The 22,533-nt window shown below is 30.9% G+C and overlaps 1 protein-coding gene across 6 annotated transcripts; it reads right to left on the reverse strand.

The window, feature by feature from the left end:
* Positions 1-262: 262 nt before the first annotated feature.
* On the reverse strand, positions 263-21,252 carry LOC111046973. Of its 6 annotated transcripts, XM_039426193.1 has the most exons (6): positions 21,101-21,227; positions 20,164-20,318; positions 19,112-19,222; positions 9,273-9,453; positions 6,790-6,925; positions 267-339 (listed from the first exon to the last, which is right to left on the reverse strand). In XM_039426193.1, the coding sequence occupies exons 4-6, from the start codon at positions 9,448-9,450 to the stop codon at positions 282-284; spliced, it is 372 nt and encodes a 123-aa protein (XP_039282127.1). In that variant the 5' UTR covers positions 9,451-9,453; positions 19,112-19,222; positions 20,164-20,318; positions 21,101-21,227; the 3' UTR covers positions 267-281. The 6 variants fall into 6 exon arrangements, with proteins under 6 accessions (XP_039282125.1, XP_039282127.1, XP_039282124.1 ...); XM_039426196.1 differs by lacking the exon at positions 267-339 and having other exon boundaries at positions 6,648-6,897; positions 19,049-19,222; positions 21,101-21,252; XM_039426191.1 differs by lacking the exons at positions 19,112-19,222; positions 20,164-20,318; positions 21,101-21,227 and adding an exon at positions 10,394-10,604 and having other exon boundaries at positions 263-339; positions 6,790-6,897.
* Between the last annotated feature and the right edge of the window lie 1,281 nt (positions 21,253-22,533).

Here is a 22,533-nt window from a genome sequence, read left to right on the forward strand (position 1 = left end):
TGCAGCAAAAAACTGACACCGTTGTACTTTTTACAACAGCGCGACTGCCGGAAGGTTAAATAGTGTAGTGTAGAGAGAGTTTATTAGACCACTTTTCAGCTCATGGCGAGATTTTGGATTTTGTAAATTTTTGCTCATTTGCATTTGCTTAACACGGTTGTGGAAGGTATTATCATGTAGTTGTTCCAGCACTTTCCAAATAAGACGTTTGATTTCTTCTGTTCCTCTAAGTAAGGCTACAGATAGGAGAATTATCAATTGTCTACTGTTCTTCAATTCAGTCAACAGATTTCACCAGTCTTGTGAAGTTTTCGACAATGATGAAACAAGCGCAAAGCCCTGGAATGAAAAAGAACATACTCATTAAATAACACAATGATGTTTATTTCTGTTAGTATCTTTCAATTAAGAATAGTAGCATACCAAATTATTAGTATTTATCTATTCATTCATTTGTTCATTCATTTATTTATTCATTCATTTGTTCATTCATTTATTGTATAAAACACTATAATCATAATATACTTATAGCCCAGTCAATAAAGGTTTTTTCGATCCGAAAATTAAATAAAAACTGAATCTTTTACCATCGATAGAACCCTCCCAGAGGGTCATTCTCCCAAAAGTCCCAAGAAATCCCCTTGGAGCTTTCCCCCTAGCCCCCCTCAAAGTTGAAAAATGCAGGTAATCACGGAAAATCAATTATCTCTGTACCCATTGATCGGAAACAGTTCTATTATATGCCATTCGATTCGTTAAATTAAGGACTACAATATTAGTCGGATTCATTTCCTCAATAAATCAAACAGTTTCCTTGATAAAATAATATAATGTAAATATTTAGGGGTTTTTCGATTTGATTTTTTTGTTTTCTCCGATTAACTTCGAAGCAAGTAATTTTAAAGAACAATGTGACGAATAATTATTGTAGCCACATTCATTGCGAATCCATTGATGTATATTGTTATGTATTTGCGATTCAAGTTGACGCTGTGGAAGGGGAAACAGCCGACGCGGCTGACTCCCTTCACCATAGTAAACAGAATAATACTGCTGTCTACATTGCATCTCAGAAACAATTAATTTTGTCTATTGTTTTGACATGCGCTGTACATAGATTTTCACTTTTCAATATTCTAAAAAAATATTACAATTTTCTTGATTTAATCATGCTCATGATAAAAATCAGGATTTCCTTGTTTGCTCACAGAATTTATTATATTAATTTGAAGTGTGCCTTCTCCATACGAGTCAGAGGTAACACAATTTGATAACTCTAGTTTCAGATATTGATGTTTTTCAACGAAGTTTCATGATATATTATGTGTCCGACTCCTTCATCTTATCCTTATTTTGTGAAAAATGAAGATTCAAAATTTCTTTTCGTAGCTTTTCTTGTGTTTTATCTTGTTTCATCACGCTTTATAATTTAAACACTTGATAATGTAATGAATATCATCAGATCACGTGAACAAAAAAAAAATAAAATAAAAGGGTGGGCCTACCTGAGATACTATATGATAACACTGTACTCCTGATAAGTTGAAAAATTTCAAGCTGAAAGTAGATCAATTTGTTAATGCACATTCGGTTCAAATATTAACAAATGTTACCAAATATTACCAATATTATCACATATAGTGAGAACGAATTACTCTGAAGCTTTCTATTCTCACTGAACATGAAGAGGCAATACCAAGCAAGAATCGCAGTTACGTTCAAATCATTATTATCAGAGCTTACAAATTGATGCTATGTAACTATGGATGTTATCCCCATCTCACAATTTCCCTATTTATCCTTATCTTGATTCAGAATAAAGTAGTTGATCTCTATAATCACAAAAATCAATGTACAGTACCTATAATAAATAGTAAAAATAACAAAATTTCTAGTAATAATGCAACTTTTTCTAGGTACGAATTTCAAGGCTCATAAAATGACTTATCTCATTTACAGGCAGAAATTCCAATGATCATCATAATAGTAATTTAATGAAAATTGTTTGTATTGTACATTGCTCGACGTAAGATAAGCTACATCTTTAAGATAATCAACGTATTTAGATTATCATGTTTATGATTGAAAGCGAGACTGTGATAGAAGATTAGTCAAACTGAAATATAAACATTATATAGACTACAATGCATATTTCTGATCAACTATAATTACAAATGATAGTATCAAGCCGAAATGAATTGAGCAACTGAATTTCAAAGTTACTATCCACTGTTCAAATCGCACTGTGATTTCCTTTTACAACCAAATGGATTGAATTGCCTCACTCTTCAACGTAACAATTATTGTAAAAAAAACCAGTGGAATGTGAACGTCATCCAAATAGCATTTGAATTTCAATTTTCAGATCATGAAATTCATAAAAAACTAATTTTATTTATTATTCAATTTATTAAAAACACACAAAACAAGACAAAACAAAATTACAAAGATTTACGAAACAAATAAAACACAATAAAATGTTACAAATATAAAAAACCATGGGCTTAGTGTTTGCTAATTCTTGAGAGAATAGTGATGAATTGCAAACAGTGCAAGTAACATTGATACAAAGCGATACAATGAAAATCAACATCGATTAATTTAATACTGGACTTATCAATTTATATTACCGTTAATTTATATATTTATAAAGCTTATAAAATGTAAACCAACATTTTAAATTTTCTCTACTGGAGCAAAACATCGATAGAAATAAAGAAGAGCCCATTATAAGCACAATATACATGGTACTTGTGTACTAGAATTCACTTGACTAACTCATCACTTCACCCTTCAATGATCACAATGAACTAGAATGGTATAAAAACAATGAAATTGATATCAGGTACAATTTTCAAATAGCTTCACCCAACTGAATCTGTGAATGCTAAGTCATAAGAAATCATGTTCAATAGATTTAATTTGAATGCTTCAAATAGAACATGATCTATTCTTTTGGTGCCCTAATCAAAATCAATTTCAATCAACATTAATCAACATAAAGAAAAGCTTCTGCCAACCTTGTGTAATGAATGACAAGATGCGAGTGGAGGTGAAAAATCGATATGTTAACAAAAATAATAGTTAATAAAAATATGTTAATTTTTAAAAAATTATGTTAATAAAAATAATACTTTGTGGTTAAATGTGAAAGACTTTCATGATTTTCCTACCTTTTATGCATGCTTACTCTTCCTTAATTTGTATGTTTGCATGGCTTTCATCTTTAGAATCTACTGAATTTTCATATTGGACTGTCTAAATAATGTAGATTCAACTAGTAAGAACGGAAGATAAGCTACTTTACAGAGAGAATCATAGAAAGTTTCAACTCAACAAGCCCAATGTATAAATTTTTATGTAATAAAAAAGCCGTCATATATATTTTGCTCAACTGAAGGTATATTATCAACCTGGCTTTGAGAATATTAACTGTAGAAAACAGCAAACACTGCACGCTATGATTTTTCAGGAATTGCCACTGTTAACACTATTGTAATCTATGATTTATCTCAGTTTTTGACATTCATAACTTATGATAAATTTTAGCATAGAATTATGATCATACACACATATTTTAAATACGGTATGTATTATACTATGTAATAGTATGAATATTTTATAGGTTGCAACAATATCTTTGTCTGTCATAGAATGCATGATTTAGCACATATATAACAACAAAATGATTTTAGAGAATTTAGAGAATTAAAATGTGAAAAATTAGTTTCATCGCATGTCAAAACAATAGACAAAATTGATTGTTTCGAGCGCCATAGCACAGAGTAGAGAAGCACTACTAGTATGCTTATTCCGTGGCCATAGTGTGAATAATATGAAACTTAGAAAGCAGTAGGCCTACTACAGTATTTCACTGTTTACTATGGTGAAGAGAGTCAGCCACGCCGTACCGCGTCGACTGTTTCCCCTTCCACAGCGTCAAATCGAATCGCAAATAAATAACAATATACATCAATGGATTCGCAATGAATGTGGCTACATTAATTATCTGTCTAATTTTTTTTAGATTATTTGCTTTGAAGTTAATCGGAGAAAACAAAAATCAAATCGAAAAAACCCTAAATTTTTACATATATATTATTTTATCAAGGAAACTGTTTGATTTATTGAGGAAATGAATACGACTAATATTTTAGTCCATAATGTAACGAATCGAATGACATATGATAGATTTTTTCCGATTAATGGTTACAGAGATAATTGATTTCCGGTTTGCTGTTTACTATGGCTAAGAGAGTCAGCCGCGCCGTTCCGCGTCGACTGTTTCCCTTTCCACAGCGTCAAATCGAATCGCAAATACACAACAATATACATCAATGGATTTGCAATGACAGTGAGTAGTATGAGACCCGGATACTGGGACGTTTTTTTATGACTTTTCCCCCCCCTCCCCCCTCCCCCCGCACCCATCCTACCTTCCCCCCTCCCCCCGCACCCATCCTACCTTCCCCCGCACCTCTCCCGCACCTCTCCGCCCCACCTCCGCTCCTCCGCCCCCTTAGAAGGACCTCTCTCTCTCTCTCTCTCTCTAGAAGAAGAGGAAGAAGAAGGAGAAGAAGAAGGAGAAGAAGAAGGAGAGGAAGATGATACTCTCTCTCTCTCTTGTCATGCTCTAGTTAGAAGGAGAGGAAGATGATACTCTCTCTCTCTCTCTTGTCATGCTCTAGTTAATATAGTCATGGCTAATTACATTTAGTCATGCTCAATTACATTTAGTCATAGTCTATTTGATGATTAATAGTAGAGAGAGAGAGATATGTGAGAGAGAGAGGCAATCTACTGACAGATTTGAGTGAAACGAACTTAACTGAAACATGTTCTTGACAATGGTTGTACACACAACGAATGTTATATTTTTAATGTTTCCTCAATCATAACTAATGCATAGAATGAATAAATTGTGTTACCTCTGACTCGTATGGAGAAGGCACACTTCAAATTAATATAATAAATTCTGTGAGCAAACAAGGAAATCCTGATTTTTATCATGAGCATGATTAAATCAAGAAAATTGTAATATTTTTTTAGAATATTGAAAAGTGAAAATCTATGTACAGCGCATGTCAAAACAATAGACAAAATTAATTGTTTCTGAGATGCAATGTAGACAGCAGTATTATTCTGTTTACTATGGTGAAGGGAGTCAGCCGCGTCGGCTGTTTCCCCTTCCACAGCGTCAACTTGAATCGCAAATACATAACAATATACATCAATGGATTCGCAATGAATGTGGCTACAATAATTATTCGGCTCATTCTCCTTTAAAACTACTTGTTTCGAAGTTAATCGAAGAAAACAAAAAAAATCAAATCACATACCCCCTAAATTTTTACATAATATTATTTTATCAAGAAAACTGTTAATTTTATTGGAAAAATGAATATAACTAATATTGTAGTCCATAATGTAACAAATCGAATGGCATGTAATAGAACTGTTTCCGATCAATGGTTACAGAGATAATTGATTTCACGTGTTTACCTGCATTTTTCATGTTTTAAGGGGCTGGGGCGGAAAGCTCCAAGGGGATTTCTTGGGACTTTTGGGAGAATGACCCACTGGGAGGGTTCTATCGATGGTGGGAAATTCAGCTTTTATTTAATTTTCGGATCGAAACTGTTTTTTTGGGCCTTTATTGACTGGGCTATATTGTCTATTGAACTATTATGGAGAATCACCTGTCCTGACAATATAATGATAATAACAATAATAATAAAAAAATGTTTCCATTTACAACATAGCCAACCTAGAACTTATAAAGTATTCTTTGAGCTGGCACCAGCACCAGCTACTTGATTTGAATTTGTACTATTGCTTTGAATCATAGAATAATTTTGATAATACACTACAGCAGCCTTTGTTGATTTTCACAGTAACTCTACGACACTCTTTGATGGAAATTAATTTCAAAAGTGCGCGCCAAAAACTTGAACCGAAGATCTAGAGTGGTGTTCCATGGAAAAATGAAAAACATATGAAAAAAACTATTTGAAATAATCTCAAATTGACAATTATTGTCAAACTCCGCTTTAATAAACACAAAGTTTACAAGATTTACATGATTTCATGTCCTGTGAACTTGGTGTTTATTAAAGTGGAATTTGACAATTTCAAATATTTTTTTCAATTATGAAAGATTCCACAATATCAATATTGGTTCTACAAATTTTATCACGATGAAACACTATTATGAAATCACCTCAACATAACCTACAACCTGAACATTACATAACATTACTGTTGCACTAATGACCGTTTTCTCGAATGTAGTGTGAAAGTCTCTCTGCGTTAGGGCGTTTCGTCATATTGATCTGTGGTATGACGGTCCCACATCCCACATGCGAATGTGGTTCGTCTGCAACCACCCTCAAGCTATATTTTCTGTATTTTGGATACAGTATCACCACACATGATACAGTATCATCCCAACTTGATACACAACACCATGGGATATCTTCTTATGCTATCTTTTCTCTATAGTATCACCATGAATGATACAGTATCACCACACATGATACAGTATCATCCCAAATTGATACACAACACCATGGGATATTTTCTTAAGCTATATTATTTTCTGTATGGTATCACCACACATGATACAGTATCATCCCAACTTTATACACAACACCATGGGATATCTTCTTATGCTATGTTTTCTGTATGGTATCACCATGAATGATACAGTATCACTACACATGATACAGTATCATCTGAACTTGATACACAACACCATGGGATATGTTGTGTATCTATGCTGGAGCTTACCCCGAGGAAGGGCGGCAACAGATTGCTGAATGTGTGCTCGATGGGATGACAGTAGATGGCGGTAACTGAGATTGGAGCCGTCCACTCGTGGTGCTGCTTGTGAATGTGCTTATAAAACAAGCGGCTGTGCAAAACTCTGCAAACTTCAATCAATTCATCAAATCAATTTATTTCATTTATTCTTTATAAATAAACATCTAACTTCTGAATAAACAGCAGACATCAATCAATTTGTTTTATTCATTTTTCTTATAAAAATGATAGGGAGAGGAAAAATAAGGTAACCTTGAAAAGCAATTCCTCTCCAAAATTTAGATAAGGTTACACATAATCAGGATACTATCTAATAAGAATATGAATTCTACTATTGGAATATTATATATTTCTTATGAAAGGACATAATTAGATAAATAAATGGTTGATAATATTAACAAATCCAAGACTAATGAATTGAACAAAACTTACTGCAATTATGCATTAGATAGTTAGATAAAATAGGTATTAATAAGTTGAGTCAACTGAATGTAATGTTTCATCATGTAGAAGAGGTCGCTATTCATCTCCTTTGTATGTGGATTTAAACAAACATCAGACGCCTTATAATAGCCTGAATATTGGAAACCTTGTAAAATTCTACTATTATAATCATTAATAACATTTTCATTCATTTCCAATAAACAATACGCACGTAAATGCGTTTTACGAAACCTATTATCAAGAATGAAGAAGTATTTATGAATGGATATAGTTTTTCATTCAAGCTTTTATTCTGTGTTGTTTACGATGAGAATATTTTTTGCAATAAAACAAGAGCATAACAAGTCAATGAACAGTTTAGTAAATATTGTTGAATTGCCATTTGAACTCCACATGATGAGTGGTATGATTTTTTGAAATTTAAAAGGGAAATTGGAATGAGAATTATAATATTTTAGCTATAAATTTACATCTTTTTATGGTTTTTGAAAAAATAAATTTGTGAGGGAAGATTTGGATTGAAATACTTATGGAGGTGTAATGTAGCCCGTTTATCTGCTGTAGATAGTTCCAGGTCCCATCCTTGTAAGCGACTGCCTAGAGGCATCCTTTTTTCCAGGCCAATTTTACTTGTCATGAATTTTTACCGTTGTGGACACTTTTGAATTTTCAAACAATATCTTGGATTATCTTGGGGTATCTTGGATTGTGAAAAGTCATGGCAAATTATCGGCTACATTACAGCTTCTATGAGTTTATCAAACCAAATCTTTCCTCACAAATCTATTTTTTGTCATACTTACTCAATTGCAGCTGTTTTCCATGCATCAAATCAAGCCGGTAAACAGCTGTCTGCAGAACAAGAAAACATGTGATTTTTATTACAGCATTTTATACTGTAAAGAGATCATATGGTTTTCTTTACAGTCGAGTATGTTTCCCAGTTCCGAAATCGGAACATTCAAATTGATTCAAATAGCTATATAGTCTTTAGTTGTTATATTGGTAACAATAATTTCAACTTCTAATTGTTGAGAACTTTAGTAAGAAGAAGAGAGTGAGTTAATAATATCTAAGTAACTAATAGAATAACTCAAATATTATTAGAACTCAACTAATAAGTTTCAATTTGTAAGAACTCATCTGACATTTTTAACATTGGCCTTTATTATTTTATTTGAGCTAGATGGGTCTGTTATGACATAGGAGCTATGGGCTAGGTCTTGTTTATAGAATGCAGTAGCTCGAGCAGCAGCAGGTAATGGTTACTGTTTCTCAGCAATATTATTCTTTCTGAGAAAAGTATGACAAAAAATATTGTACGTAACTTGTACGGTAACGTATTTACCGCATTCGTATAATAATTCTGCCCTCAACTACGTTCAGGGCAGAAACAATCATACTTATGCGGTAAACTACCGTTACCGGACTTGTGACGTAAAGTACTATTGTCAGACAGACATTTTATGCCCACTCTCATAAGATCAATGGTAATCATTTTCTGCCCTATTGAGCATAAAGCTGGATTCACACATCTCAGTATCAGAATCAGTGGAAATATAATTGCCATGAGTTATGATTGGACTGTTCCCACTCAGCACGGTCGAGCGAGTATGAATAGTCCAATTAGATCTGAAAGGAATTATATTTTTACTGTACTGGATACGTTCACTGAAATGTGGGAATTTGGCTTAAAACTTTTGTGTGTACAGTAGTTGGATGGGTAAAGTGATTTGTTGATGTCGACGTATTTGTTACAAGCAGAAAACCCGTGGTCTAATTAAAAACTTGACAAACTGATAACTTGATGTAATGAAATCTTGAAGAATTTGAAATAGGTCTATAACCATCCTCGGTAAATTAAGAATCTATACGCAAAATTTCAAGTTGAGTAGTTGAGACAGCGTCGTGAATTTCCTATTCCGTACGTGAATAAGACAATCATTTACTTTATTATATTATAGATAAATCGATGTACTTGTTTATGTCGATGTATTTGGACGAACCTGTGAGAGTTATGTGGAGCGCCAACTCGGCGCACACCCAGTGGAAGGTGGGCAGTTGGCGGAGGGGAGAGAAGCCACGCCACGCCATCAGGACACCGATGCCACACATCAGGACGCTCAGGTAGGACACCGCAAGTCCCACCACTATCTGGTTCAACACCACGGAACCAATCACCATCACCTGCGGAAACCACACACCAATTCAAATCACTGCAAAACATTGGGTTGATTTGATCTGACATTCGGTCAATTGAATAACAACTAGAATATAGTGACTATAGTGAGGTCCACGTTATAATGGCACTGTTTGATTAGCAATGATATTGTTATCCTTGTCCATCATTCAACAAAGAGGATAGCGCTATCTCCTTTTCGCTTTGCTATGTCGCCAGATCGTCTTTTAAGAAAATAAATAATCCTATTATATTAAGCGAGCAATTTCTGTATGTTTATATCTGATTATTTATGTTTAACAGATCTCGAAAACGGCTCTAACGATTTTCACGAAATTTGGAACATAGAAGGTTCATGATATTATAAAGATTCGATTGCACTAGGTCTCATCCTTGAGAAAACTCGCTGAACGACATTAAAAGGATAATTCATCCTTGGCTGAAACAGCTGTGGATAGTAAAAAAGTGAGTATGTGAAAAATCAAAATATCGCATCCCCGAAATTCATAAGATGACGTATGAAATATAAACACAATCATTTTAGAGAATTGTGTTCTTTTTATCAATAAATAAAAATAACGAGCGAAGCTCGGTGCCCCGATTTAACTAACAAAATATTTCATCTTAGTTATGAAAATTCATTATGGAATTATTGGAAGATATAACTTGCTTGATAAAATATAATTGATTATTTTAAACGAGAATGAACCGTTAATATTACATAAATAGACCTGTATCAGCTACCGTCTATAGAAGGCATTGACAAGACAAAGGATTGGCAACGTTGTTCTCCTATCTTTCTCCACTGCCATTATAAAGTGGACCTCACTATAGCAACTGGTCATTAGTTTTAGCAATACAAATAAGATTGAACAATGCTGGGTAACTTTGAGGGTTCACAACATATGGAGGACCGAGGAAAATACATAAAAATGCGGATCGACTTACTTGATGCGGTTTTAAAGACAACAGGGACTCAGCCAGCTCTGCCAGGGAGAAAGTACCCTCCTCCTCCTCCTCGGAGATAGACAGAGCTAGGTAGAGAGACATAGAGGGGGGGAACTAAATGCGATAAGACATGCACTGTACTGTTTCCGTTCTAACCAGTAACATTATAATATCATTTATAAGGAGTACAGTATTTGTATTTACAGCGACTGTTACATTTCTTCATAAATTTGCAAAAAATAAATACCAATTTTATCCAAACAAGTGTGCCTAATATATCCACGCCAAGATTTCCACGCCAATCAACCATACTATTTTTTTATTTTATTATAAATTGGTGGTTGGTGAAAGACTGATATCAATTCGTTCAGCTCGGTCAGGAAATTCTGTGAGTGGTCTGTCAAAGTGTAAGGGTATGATCACATTGAATGCGAAGTGCAAGCTTGGTTATGCATGATCAAGCATGCAGGGGTGAGAAAAACAAAATCTGAGAAAAATTAACAGGAGCTCTCACATTGAACGCTTGCACTTGCTGGTTGCGTTCAGTGGGTGAGCAGCTACATGCAAGTCTCAACATGGTTCAATGGCACTTTTCAAATTTTGTTTTTCGGCTCATGCATGATCTGACGTGAACTTGCACTCATATATTTATTAGGCATTCAATGTTATCACACCCTAACGATTTAGCTGAGGTCGCCCTTGACTCGATATGCTCTCACAGACCACTTGCTAACTGTCGTCACAGAACTGAACATTAATATTGTTCTTTCACCAGCTGCCATTTTTGTTGGCGTTTCCCATATACAGAAAATTGAACTATGATTAACGTTTATGTACATTGTCTGGTTGAATATTAGACAGCTATCAAACATTATTAGACATTATTTAACCACTATCGAACGTTAAATGGAGATTATCAGATATTTTTGTTCAATATTTGAACATTTGATAAGCATTGTATGGACATTTAGTAACTATGGTAATTTCATGCTCTGTATATATTGTAAAAATGGAAAATAAATTGATTTGATAATATCTATATTTGGTTAGAACTGGGACATTTGAATGTTGAATGAACAAACAATGTTGAATATTGAAAAAAATCATTGTATTAATAAATACCACAGACAACCATTAGATCTGTGCTGATAGTTTCATTGTTTTACACTACTTGATTTACGTCTGTCAGTGTGGAGAAAGGGGGTATCATTGAAGAAATCTAATTTATTTAGTTTATTCATTGAAGGAAAAAATAATTTAAAACAATATAGTAAGATAAAACAATTATATAATGAATATAAGTCTTCAACAATAAGTTTCAATTAATATATGAATTTCAAAACAGGTAGGATAAAAAAGCAGGATGTGATGACACAAATATTTTGTCAATATTTCGTACAAAACTATTCTATTTAATGGAATAATAACCTATCGTTTAAGGCTACATACATAAATATACAATGAAAGTCACATTATCGTTTACATCACAATAATTATCAAATGTTTAATTTTAATAGTTTATTTTTTGTCAACTAGTCTTTCCAAGGTATAATTTGTTCAGTCTTTGAATAGATATCACAATTATTTACTGCTGAATCACTGATATAATCCAGTGAGAAAATCATGAAAGTAGTTAGGCACTTCAACAGAATCAATTCATTTGCTAGAATTTTTATTTTTTTGCTAGCATCAATTTATTTAAAAACGAATACAGGAAAAAATGAGGATAGGAATTACTACTCCTTTTAGTATAGATGATACAGTGATGATTTTTTTCCAGGAATGGAATTTCTTACTCAAAGCCACCTTCAAGTACATTATCTGGCTTGAGAGAGGAGAGATAGACCAATGCAAATCACATGGGATTTTTGAGTATGATAGAGCGTTTTCTACATGTTTTCTATATTGTAACAAACACACATAATTATGCATTCACCATAAACTCCAATAATATGTATTTTTTTAATTTACAAATTAATATATTTTTTAAATTCTATTTTTATATTTTTTATGGTTTTTAATAAATTTGAGATTTTTTTTTACATATTTTAAAAATTATATTCACTTTTTTTCATTTTATCGTTTTGTAACAACCACACATAATTATGCATCCACCATAAACACCAATAATATGTATTTTTTGAATTTTACAAATTTATATATATTTTTTTAATTTTATGGTTTTTAATAAATTTGAGATTTTTTTACATACTTTAAAAATTATATTCCTTTTTTCATTTTCGTTTTATAACAACCACACATAATAAATTATGCATCCACCATAAACACCAATAATATGTATTTTTTATTTTTATGGTTTTTATTAATACATGTGAGATTTTTTTTACATATTTTAAAAATTATATTCATTTTTTTCATTTTATTGTTTTGTAACAACCACACATAATTATGCATCCACCATAAACAGCAATATGTTTTTTTTGGATTTACAAATTTATATATATTTTTTCATTTTTATGGTTTTTAATACATTTGAGACTTTTTTTACATATTTTACAAATTATATTCATGTTTTTTCATTTCATCATTTTGTTACAACCATATATAATTATGCATCCACCATAAACAGCAATAATATGTTTTTTCTGTTATTTACAAATTTATATTTTTTTATTTTTTTTTTTTGGTTTTTAATAAATTTGAGATTTTTTTACATATTTTACAAATTATATTCATTTTTTTTCATTTTATTGTTTTGTAACAACCACACATAATTATGCATCCACCATAAACAGCAATAATATGTTTTTTTTGGATTTACAAATTTATATATATTTTTTTATTTTTATGGTTTTTAATACATTTGAGACTTTTTTTACATATTTTACAAATTATATTCATTTTTTTTTCATTTTATCGTTTTGTAACAACCACACATAATTATGCATCCACCATAATCACCAATAATATGTATTTTTCAGATTTACAATTTATATATATTTTTTTATTTTTATGGTTTTTAATACTTTTGAGACTTTTTTTACATATTTTACAAATTATATTCATGTTTTTTCATTTCATCATTTTGTTACAACCATATATAATTATGCATCCACCATAAACAGCAATAATATGTTTTTTCTGTTATTTACAAATTTATATTTTTATATTTTTTTTTTTTGGTTTTTAATAATTTGAGATTTTTTTTTACATATTTTACAAATTATATTCATTTTTTTTCATTTTATTGTTTTGTAACAACCACACATAATTATGCATCCACCATAAACAGCAATAATATGTTTTTTTTTGGATTTACAAATTTATATATATTTTTTTATTTTTATGGTTTTTAATACATTTGAGACTTTTTTTACATATTTTACAAATTATATTCATTTTTTTTCATTTTATCGTTTTGTAACAACCACACATAATTATGCATCCACCATAATCACCAATAATATGTATTTTTCAGATTTACAAATTTATATATTTTTTTATTTTTATGGTTTTTAATACTTTTGATATTTTTTTTACATATTTTACAAATTATATTCATTTTTTTCATTTTATAGTTTTGTAACAACCACACATAATTTATTATGCATCCACCATAAACACCAATAATATGTATTTTTTAATTTACAAATTTATATATATTTTTTAAATTTTATTTTTATATTTTTTATGGTTTTTAATACATTTGAGATTTTTTTACATATTTTACAAATTATATTCATTTTTTTCATTTTATTGTTTTGTATATATTCTGAAATAACAGTACAATATAATGAACAATAAATATATATAAGATATAATACAATAATAATGATTACATTATTTATATAATAATGGATAAATGAATATAATTATAGGTATTATATGTATTACATGCAATTTTTTTTGATAATTTAAATTTTTTGATTTTTTTTTTAATTTAAATTTTTTGATGTTTTTTAATATTATATAAATTATATTCTTTTTTTTTATTCTTGGATATATTTTTTCAAATATACTGTGAAACAACAATACAATAAATATTTAATACAATAAGAATATTTGTATATAATTATGGATACATAAATATAATATATATAATATGTATGGTGGATGCATGCAATATAATTTTTTATATACAATAGCTTAGGAGCAATCTGCTGGTACAGGCGGGAGGCTTCAGGAGGCTGTTGATTTTGGGGCGAGACTTCAGGAGGCTGTTGATCTTGGGGCGAGGCTTCAGGAGGCTGTTGATAGTGGCGAGAGGCTTTTTGGAGGAGGCTAAGAAGTTTTGGAGTTGTATTGGCAGAGATGTTTAATTAATAGATTGGAGCAATTCGGTGAGTTGGAGTACTCAGAGATTCGGGCACAGTCATTATAATGAGTGAATAAATCAATTCTTACATATAAAAATTTGATTTTTTTATGAAAAAACTGAATATTGTAGAATGTAAAACGGAATCTTTTAAACTGACAAATTGATAAAAAATAAGTTGAAATGATAATGATGATTGAAAAATAAGAACATTGATAATTAACAAAATGATTAGAGACTAGAGACTTCTCAATAGGCCTACAATAGTCACAAAATTGAATTGATAATTCCTGGTTTAACACAATAAATTCAGGGAAAAATATGTCCTAGTAATCAGTGGAAATGGTACATAGAAATGTTGTTTCTTCTAATCTTATAAAATGTCTTGAAATATTTCTTGCTGTACTGTACAAAGATAGATAAAAATTATGTTATTGATTGATTGATAATGCTTGGTTGACAAAGCTTAGTTGCGGAGAGGATCTTTTTCAACTTTAATTATTTCTAAAAGTATTTCTTCTCAGTTCTACATAAAAACAAGATTTCCATTATCCTTAATCTGAACAATTGTTCCATCAAAGCTATTCTATCTTCAAGAGTCTACAAAAAAATTCGTGTCCTAGCCCAACGCATGATTAAATAATCAACAAAAACTTTTTTCAACTAAAAATGGTTCTGATAGAAATAAATGTAGAGTTTAGAAGGTGAAATAAAAAGAAATGAGGATTTTTTCAGAACGGATTTAGTAGAAAATTGACCAAGTATGCTCCAAGATTAATTCTATTTCATTTAATTGCAGATTGGTAGTTAATTCAATTTTTATTTTATGTTAAGTTAATTCCATTTATTATTCATGGGTGACATGGGAGAGAGTCTCAAAAAAATCTAATAAAAAAATGTTAATGTGATTTTGAAATTATAAAAAATTGTTATCTATAATTAATTTAATATTTAGTTTCTTTTAGCATTAATAAAAGTGTGTAATAGATCATTTATTATTCATGGGTGACATGGGAGGGGGTCTCAAAAATAGCTAATGAAAAAATAAATGTTTATGTAATTTTAAAATTCTAAAAAATGGTTATTTATATAATTAATTGAATATTTAGTTTCTTTTAGCATTTATAAAAAATAGATTTAAATACCCAGGACCACTAATTTGACATTTATCAATCCAAATGACAGCTTTGGCTAATTCTGGAAAAACTTGGTTTTGATTTAAAATTGATAGTTATTATAGTATGGGAAAAGGTTTCTACAAGATATAAAAATGATTTAAATTGGATGATTTTCATTTTGTAATGATATTTTTTAAATTGTGTCATTGATGAAATTTTATTGTTCATAATATTCTCCCTAGAAGTACTAGATGCCAGGACTAGATGGAATTGGCATAAAAGACTTAAGACCCTCAAAAACTATGTATCCAATAGAGCAAAGAAACAATTGTATTGAGCCTGTATACATGAAGCGGTGGATAAATTAATGTGAAATAATTTTAGACCTGTATTATCCATTGAAAAGCAGTAATTGGAAATTCACAGATAAAAGCTACCTAGTTGAATTACGTTCATTGAGCAACCTGGAAGGGAATACAACTCTATTTACAAATCAGCTTGTTTTTGAACAAGAAAAAGTTGCACTGAGTTAGCAGTGGTAGAGTTATCTGATTTTTTAAATAATGTTTTGTATGTTGGTTGGAGCAAACAGGATTCATTGTAAACTTTGGACAGCTGAGAGAGTTGCCCTTGACCAAAGTCAACCCTCTGTACAACTCAGCAAACCATAATAAACCCCCAACAGCCACAGCTTGAGCCAACAACTGCCCGACATATTCAGATTATTGACAAGGGACAAAATAATTTGGGGGAGGGGTTCAAAAAAAAAAATAATGGGTTAGGGGGATTGGTATACTGTATTAGAGGTATTCAGGGGGGGTGATATAAATGTGGGGTATTCAGACACTACCTACGTGTTTAAAGAGGTAGTGATTCAGAGTGGGTGGTACTGTACTGTATTTGGGGTATTTAGAGGGTCTTTGGGCTTGGTGTGGGGGGGGAGGACAGATTTATTCATTTTTCATTTTCAAATACTTACCTTTAAATACAAATACCTTAACTGGCCCACACATGTGGCCTCTGCCCCAAGGTGGCCTTGGGCGCCTCAAGACCACCTTCAGGCCTCAGGCTCACAAAATGTGTAGAGCCGATACTTACATCACATTCAACAGTTTCTCATCACAATGATATATCTACCACAACTGGTAGACTAAAACATCCAAAACCCCAATCACCCAAAAACCGTACAGAATTCAATCCTCCATCTTCATAATCATCATGATAATACAGCAACGACCAAACTGTAGAAATCCCTCTCAGAGAATAACATACAAGTCAAGAATGAACCAGCTGCTCCAACCAACATACACGTTTCATCTGTGTAAAAACAATGGATTTGTATGGTACAATGACTGTAACAGGAATTCATCTGAACCTTACTCAATTTTTAAAAGAATCCTCTGCCTTAGCCATCAAAAGATTAGCTTATTTTTTGAAAAAAAAAATATTTTGGCTTATCAGACTTATCAGTCACTCAAGTAAACAGAGCTGATATGAGGAAATCTGTCCAGAAATGCTCAATGGTAATTCAACTAGACAATTTATTTTGGACGACTTGAAATCAAACCATTTGACAATTTATTTAAGTTCAACTGGATAATAAATAAAAATTGTGGGCTCTGGAACAACCTTGACCTCCAGAAAAATAAAGCTATAAAAAGTATCTAATGTGAGAAAATAAAATTTCTTCAAATAGTTGAATACCATATATGAATAATTTTAAGATGAAATGGAAAAATAAATATTGAGGGGAGAATTAGGGTTAAGTCGAGGTCAAGTCGTGGCCAGTCGGTCAGAGTCAAAGTCAAAAGTCAAGATTGTACCAGAGCCTTCATTTTCTACTTGAATCATTGCCAATTATCTGTGTGAAGTTTGAAGACTTGAAACTGAAATTTAGCTACAAGTGCATCCTGTTCTATTTAATCAATCATATTGTAGGCCTAGTAATACCAAGCTTCCAATTTTGGCCCAATTTTCAATAATTAGAACGCAATAAATTACCCACCTACAGGTACTCAATACATTGTTACAAAAATTTCCAGATAGGCTGGTAACCAAAACGAATGTAATCGAAATCCCCCCAAGATCAGTGATTCTGAATGTGAGAAGATGGAAAGAGGAAAGTTTTTGCCAGAGGCGCCATTGGATACAAATCGAAGACATTCTACACAGAATATTATCTGGAGGTAGGGTTATTATCATTCTGTTGCTTTATGGGGTAGGCAATGTTGAATATCTGGACTAATTTACAGACATACATGGAGTTGGTTAATTTTTATTTAATAATAAGAGATATTCAACTTCTAGGTGGCTGTTAATTTTTGTTTGACTGATTTTTATTTTTTTAAATTACATTTATATTTATTGTTTTATTCTGATTATTGTTAATTACCTTTTATATTATTTATTGAATTTTATTGTGAATTTTGAATTATATTTTTGACAAGATGTTGATGCATTTTGTGTATTTGGTTGAATTAATTTGAACTTGAATTGGAGTAAAGAAATTATAAGTATTATAATTATTTGCTTCGTGGAATTAGGGGACAATATGTGAGAAAAATAAATTAATATTATATTGAGAATTCACATTTGATTTGAGGTTGTTTTTTTTAAGTGCTATGAATTGGAAATTTTGGGGCCTAATAATTCCTTTTTATTTATTCATTAGGTACTATTATTACACCAGCAATATAAATTGGGCGAGGACATGTTAGGCCTTTTAGTGATATGTTCTATTTTCATAAATAGAGATAGAGCTGAAAATTGCAAAAAAATTAATTCTATTTCATTGAACAAATAGAAAATAATAAAATATTCATGAATTGATCAAAATTAAACATTTAAACAATGATCGAGAGAGGTTTGCAGCCTCCCTGTCTGTCCATAAAGCATGATCAATCAATCAACCAATTCTACATTCTATTTAGAAATTAAGAAAATGTAATCACGAATCTTGTAATATAAATTTTTTACAATAATAGATTTGAAATTGATGAAGTAGCATAACAATAATTATTAGCTACATATGATATTCAATTGAAATTTGATAATGGTACTAGATTGATAATAATTCATTATTGTAGGCCTAAAATCATCATCATCATAATCATAGAAATGAATGAATAAAAGTATATAAATTTGTGATAATAGGTTATATAGTGACTGTGTAGTAAGCGAAGTACATTAACTTTGAGTATAAATTGAATTATTATTATTAATAAACAATAAAAATGAAATGAATTGATCATCATCACTCACCCATCAGACACTGTACCCTTCTCTCCAGAGTACTCCTCACAATTATTTTTTTCTCTTACTCACTCAGATAAAAACATCCTGCATCTCCATAGCCAACTCCACTGCTGCGTCCACTTTGGCCACCAGCCTCCTTGGCACCTTACATGCCTTCAAGTTGTCTTTTGTTTTGCAATTCTGAAAACAAGAATAAAATATTAATCATTTATTAATTTTAACAATCATTATCATATATTGTATTGTATTCATTAAGATTTGCTTTGTTCAGTCATTAAAAATGAGAATTGCTCCATTCTCGTTATGCAGGCTTTGCAAACTCGACTATAAATTGTTAATGGCGGCGATTCCAACCATATTCAATCAAAGCTTGAGCATTTTCCCTCCGCCGTCACCATGTTGTTCACCATGAGTTCAATGTTGCTGTATGGAGTCAATTGCTAAAAAGATTATGGAGTAGAGCAGCAGCAAATTTTAAAAAACCATGTGGCACTTCTTGCTGCTGGGTTATCCATTGTGAGAGTCAGGTTATAGAGACAGTATCTTATAAATATCTTATATAGATAGCTCTATCTCTTACCAACTCCACACAGTTGCCGAATTGTTACCAGACTATGCACAAATATGAACTACCAAAATATTTCTTCTCAATAATGGAAATTTACTACCAAATTATGGGAAAATATCTCTCCTTGATGAATGGAATATATTTAAGATGGAATTGATCATTATTAGAAAGAATCATTAATCAATATCATATCAGATTTACAGGGGGCTATCTACTATAGTGGTGGAAAGAAAAAGTGGCAACAATGACTCCCTATCATTTCCACTGTCTTTAAAACATGAATCCCACTATAGTTCCATTTGAATCTAACACATTTAATTCCATTTCAATTGTATATAATAATTAATATTCCTATAATAATTCAATATTTTTTATTATACCGAATGTTCATCAAGTCACGCACATTCAAATAAACATATCTGTAAAAAGTGGGGTTTTATATCAATTGTATCTAATAATATTAATAATCAATATTTTGTGATATTGTAATAATCAAGTGTTGTCATATTGTAATTACTGTAATATTTACTCAGAAACATGTTGTTACACTTACAGTTATGACATAGTCCTTTAACATTGTGTACGGTGTCTGTTGGGGGGTTGGTGCCCTCTCAAAGGGCACCAAATAAGAGAGGCCCACCCAGGAATGCCTCCCATCCCCCAACCACCGCACATACAGTGAAACTCTGATGACACCGTTGGAGCAAACTGAAAACAAACATGAAGAAAAAATTAAACTTATTCTGTTTATTGTAAAGAACTAGTCTAGTGAATATGATTAATAATCTACTCTAGTTACAATTTACATAAAAATGAATTGAATCTAATGGCTGATTTCTAACTATTTTTTTAAACCCTTTTTTGAAAATTTTCAATAGTCATGGTCATACAGAAGACCATAGAGAAAATATAGCCTAAGAATATATTCCAAGGTATTGAGCATTTATGTTATGAATTTAAATGTTATATCAAACTTAGTGGTTCATTTTCTTGAAGCTATGTGATGCTGGTGGTCTCTCATACTGTGCCATTCTTATACTCTCAGCCAGCAAGAAAAGTAATAATAGACAGTAGTCAACAGTATATAAACAGAAAATAAATGACCTATACCATGGGCTATCTTCTTCTTATGCTATATTTCTCTATGATAAGACTCACTACCTATCATACAATATTCTGTTTGGCTAGAAATTTATAGAGTTGGAATGTTGTATGAATTGGAATTGGAACAGTTTGGACCTCAAGAAAGCCTGTTGGTCCATTTCAAATGTTGCAATGTTTGAATTATAAAAGAGATAGATAGAAATGGATAGATCGATCAAAATTCATAAGGCCAATAATAATAATAATTATTGTTATGCATATAAATATGAATAATTTGTTTAATATGTGATTGTATATGAATGAAAAAATGAATGAATAAACAAAACAAGAAATGCAATAGTGGACTATCCAGAGTATTGTTCAAGTAGATAATGTTGATGACTTACTTTTTCGCTTGTAAAATCTCTCATTCTCGTCTCGAACTATCTGGCATGGCCAGTAGGGCCCTTTGCCAATTCTGGCCCAGTATAGTTCCAATAATACTGAAATTAAAACAAAGACATTTTCAAACAGTGTTTAGAAATAAACGAACCAATTTCCAATAAATTTTTTTATTATTTGGAAAAAAGGATCAAACACCTACAGTTTAAAAATAAGAATATTAGGCCTACACTCATTGTTATACTCAGTGCTACCTAAATTTATTTTATTGGTGTAGATATTGACATCAGAGCAGATATTGGCGTAGTTATTGGTGTAGATATTAGTGTAGATATTGGCGTTGATATTGGCGTTGACATTGACATCAGAGCAGATATTGGCGTAGTTATTGGTGTAGATATTAGTGTAGTTATTAGTGTAGGCATCAGCGTAGATATTGGTGTAGATATTAGTGTAGGCATCAGCGTAGATATTGGTGTAGTTATTGGTGTAGTTATTGGTGTAGATATTAGTGTAGATATTAGTGTAGATATTCAATTGATGAGTCACACTAGTTCGAAAATCACCCAAATGTTCTTAACACTCTTCATGGCGTTCACTTGTCGATTTCGAGATTCACATGATAATTATTTCAATGTTAATGTCTGTGCTGTACCTGTTATCTTAAAATGCTTATAAACTAAAAGGAAAATTTTGATTAGGCTATCAATACAATCTAATACACATGAAAATTATTTCTAAGTATATAATCAATATAAAAATGAAATTTGTTAACATCTTATTATACAGTCAGCAATACATAAATTGTGAAATATGGAGATATCAATTACAAAATTTCACTAGAAAAAAAATAATTTCATTTCCATTTAATCATTGTTCAAATATTTTATAAAAAGCAAATTATTCAATATTATTAATCATCGTTTGTTGGATACTATAGTTTATTTCGACTTTTCAATGTTCTAAACACAAACTACATTTCATGACAAAACTTTACTATCAATCATTAAACAAGAAATCATTCAAAATATCAATAATATTTTGCTTCAAAGGCAATCAATATTCATAAGTAATAATCTGCATCTATGGCAATCAACATTATTAATCATTATTTTGCATCTATGGCAATCAACATAAGTAATCAACACAAAAAAAATATTATCTCATTACTGCCTCTCTAAGTCATAACCTCTGTTATTCCTTCTTTAGGCAATAATGGGTTTCCATCTCAAAAAACAATCACATACCAGCAAAATTCTAATCAACAAACCCCACTAAAATTCTACATACACTCCAGCATCCATTTCAAACGATAATCAATCATATCAAAATTTATATAATAAACAGTTTTAAAATTTAGAAAAAGACATCAATTACAAAAACTTTAGAGAAATTTTAACCTTTAACTCATTTCAATTAATAATATAATAAGACGTTT

Source organism: Nilaparvata lugens, chromosome 4, assembly GCF_014356525.2.
Source record: "Nilaparvata lugens isolate BPH chromosome 4, ASM1435652v1, whole genome shotgun sequence".
Classification (NCBI taxonomy): Eukaryota; Metazoa; Arthropoda; class Insecta; order Hemiptera; family Delphacidae; genus Nilaparvata; species Nilaparvata lugens.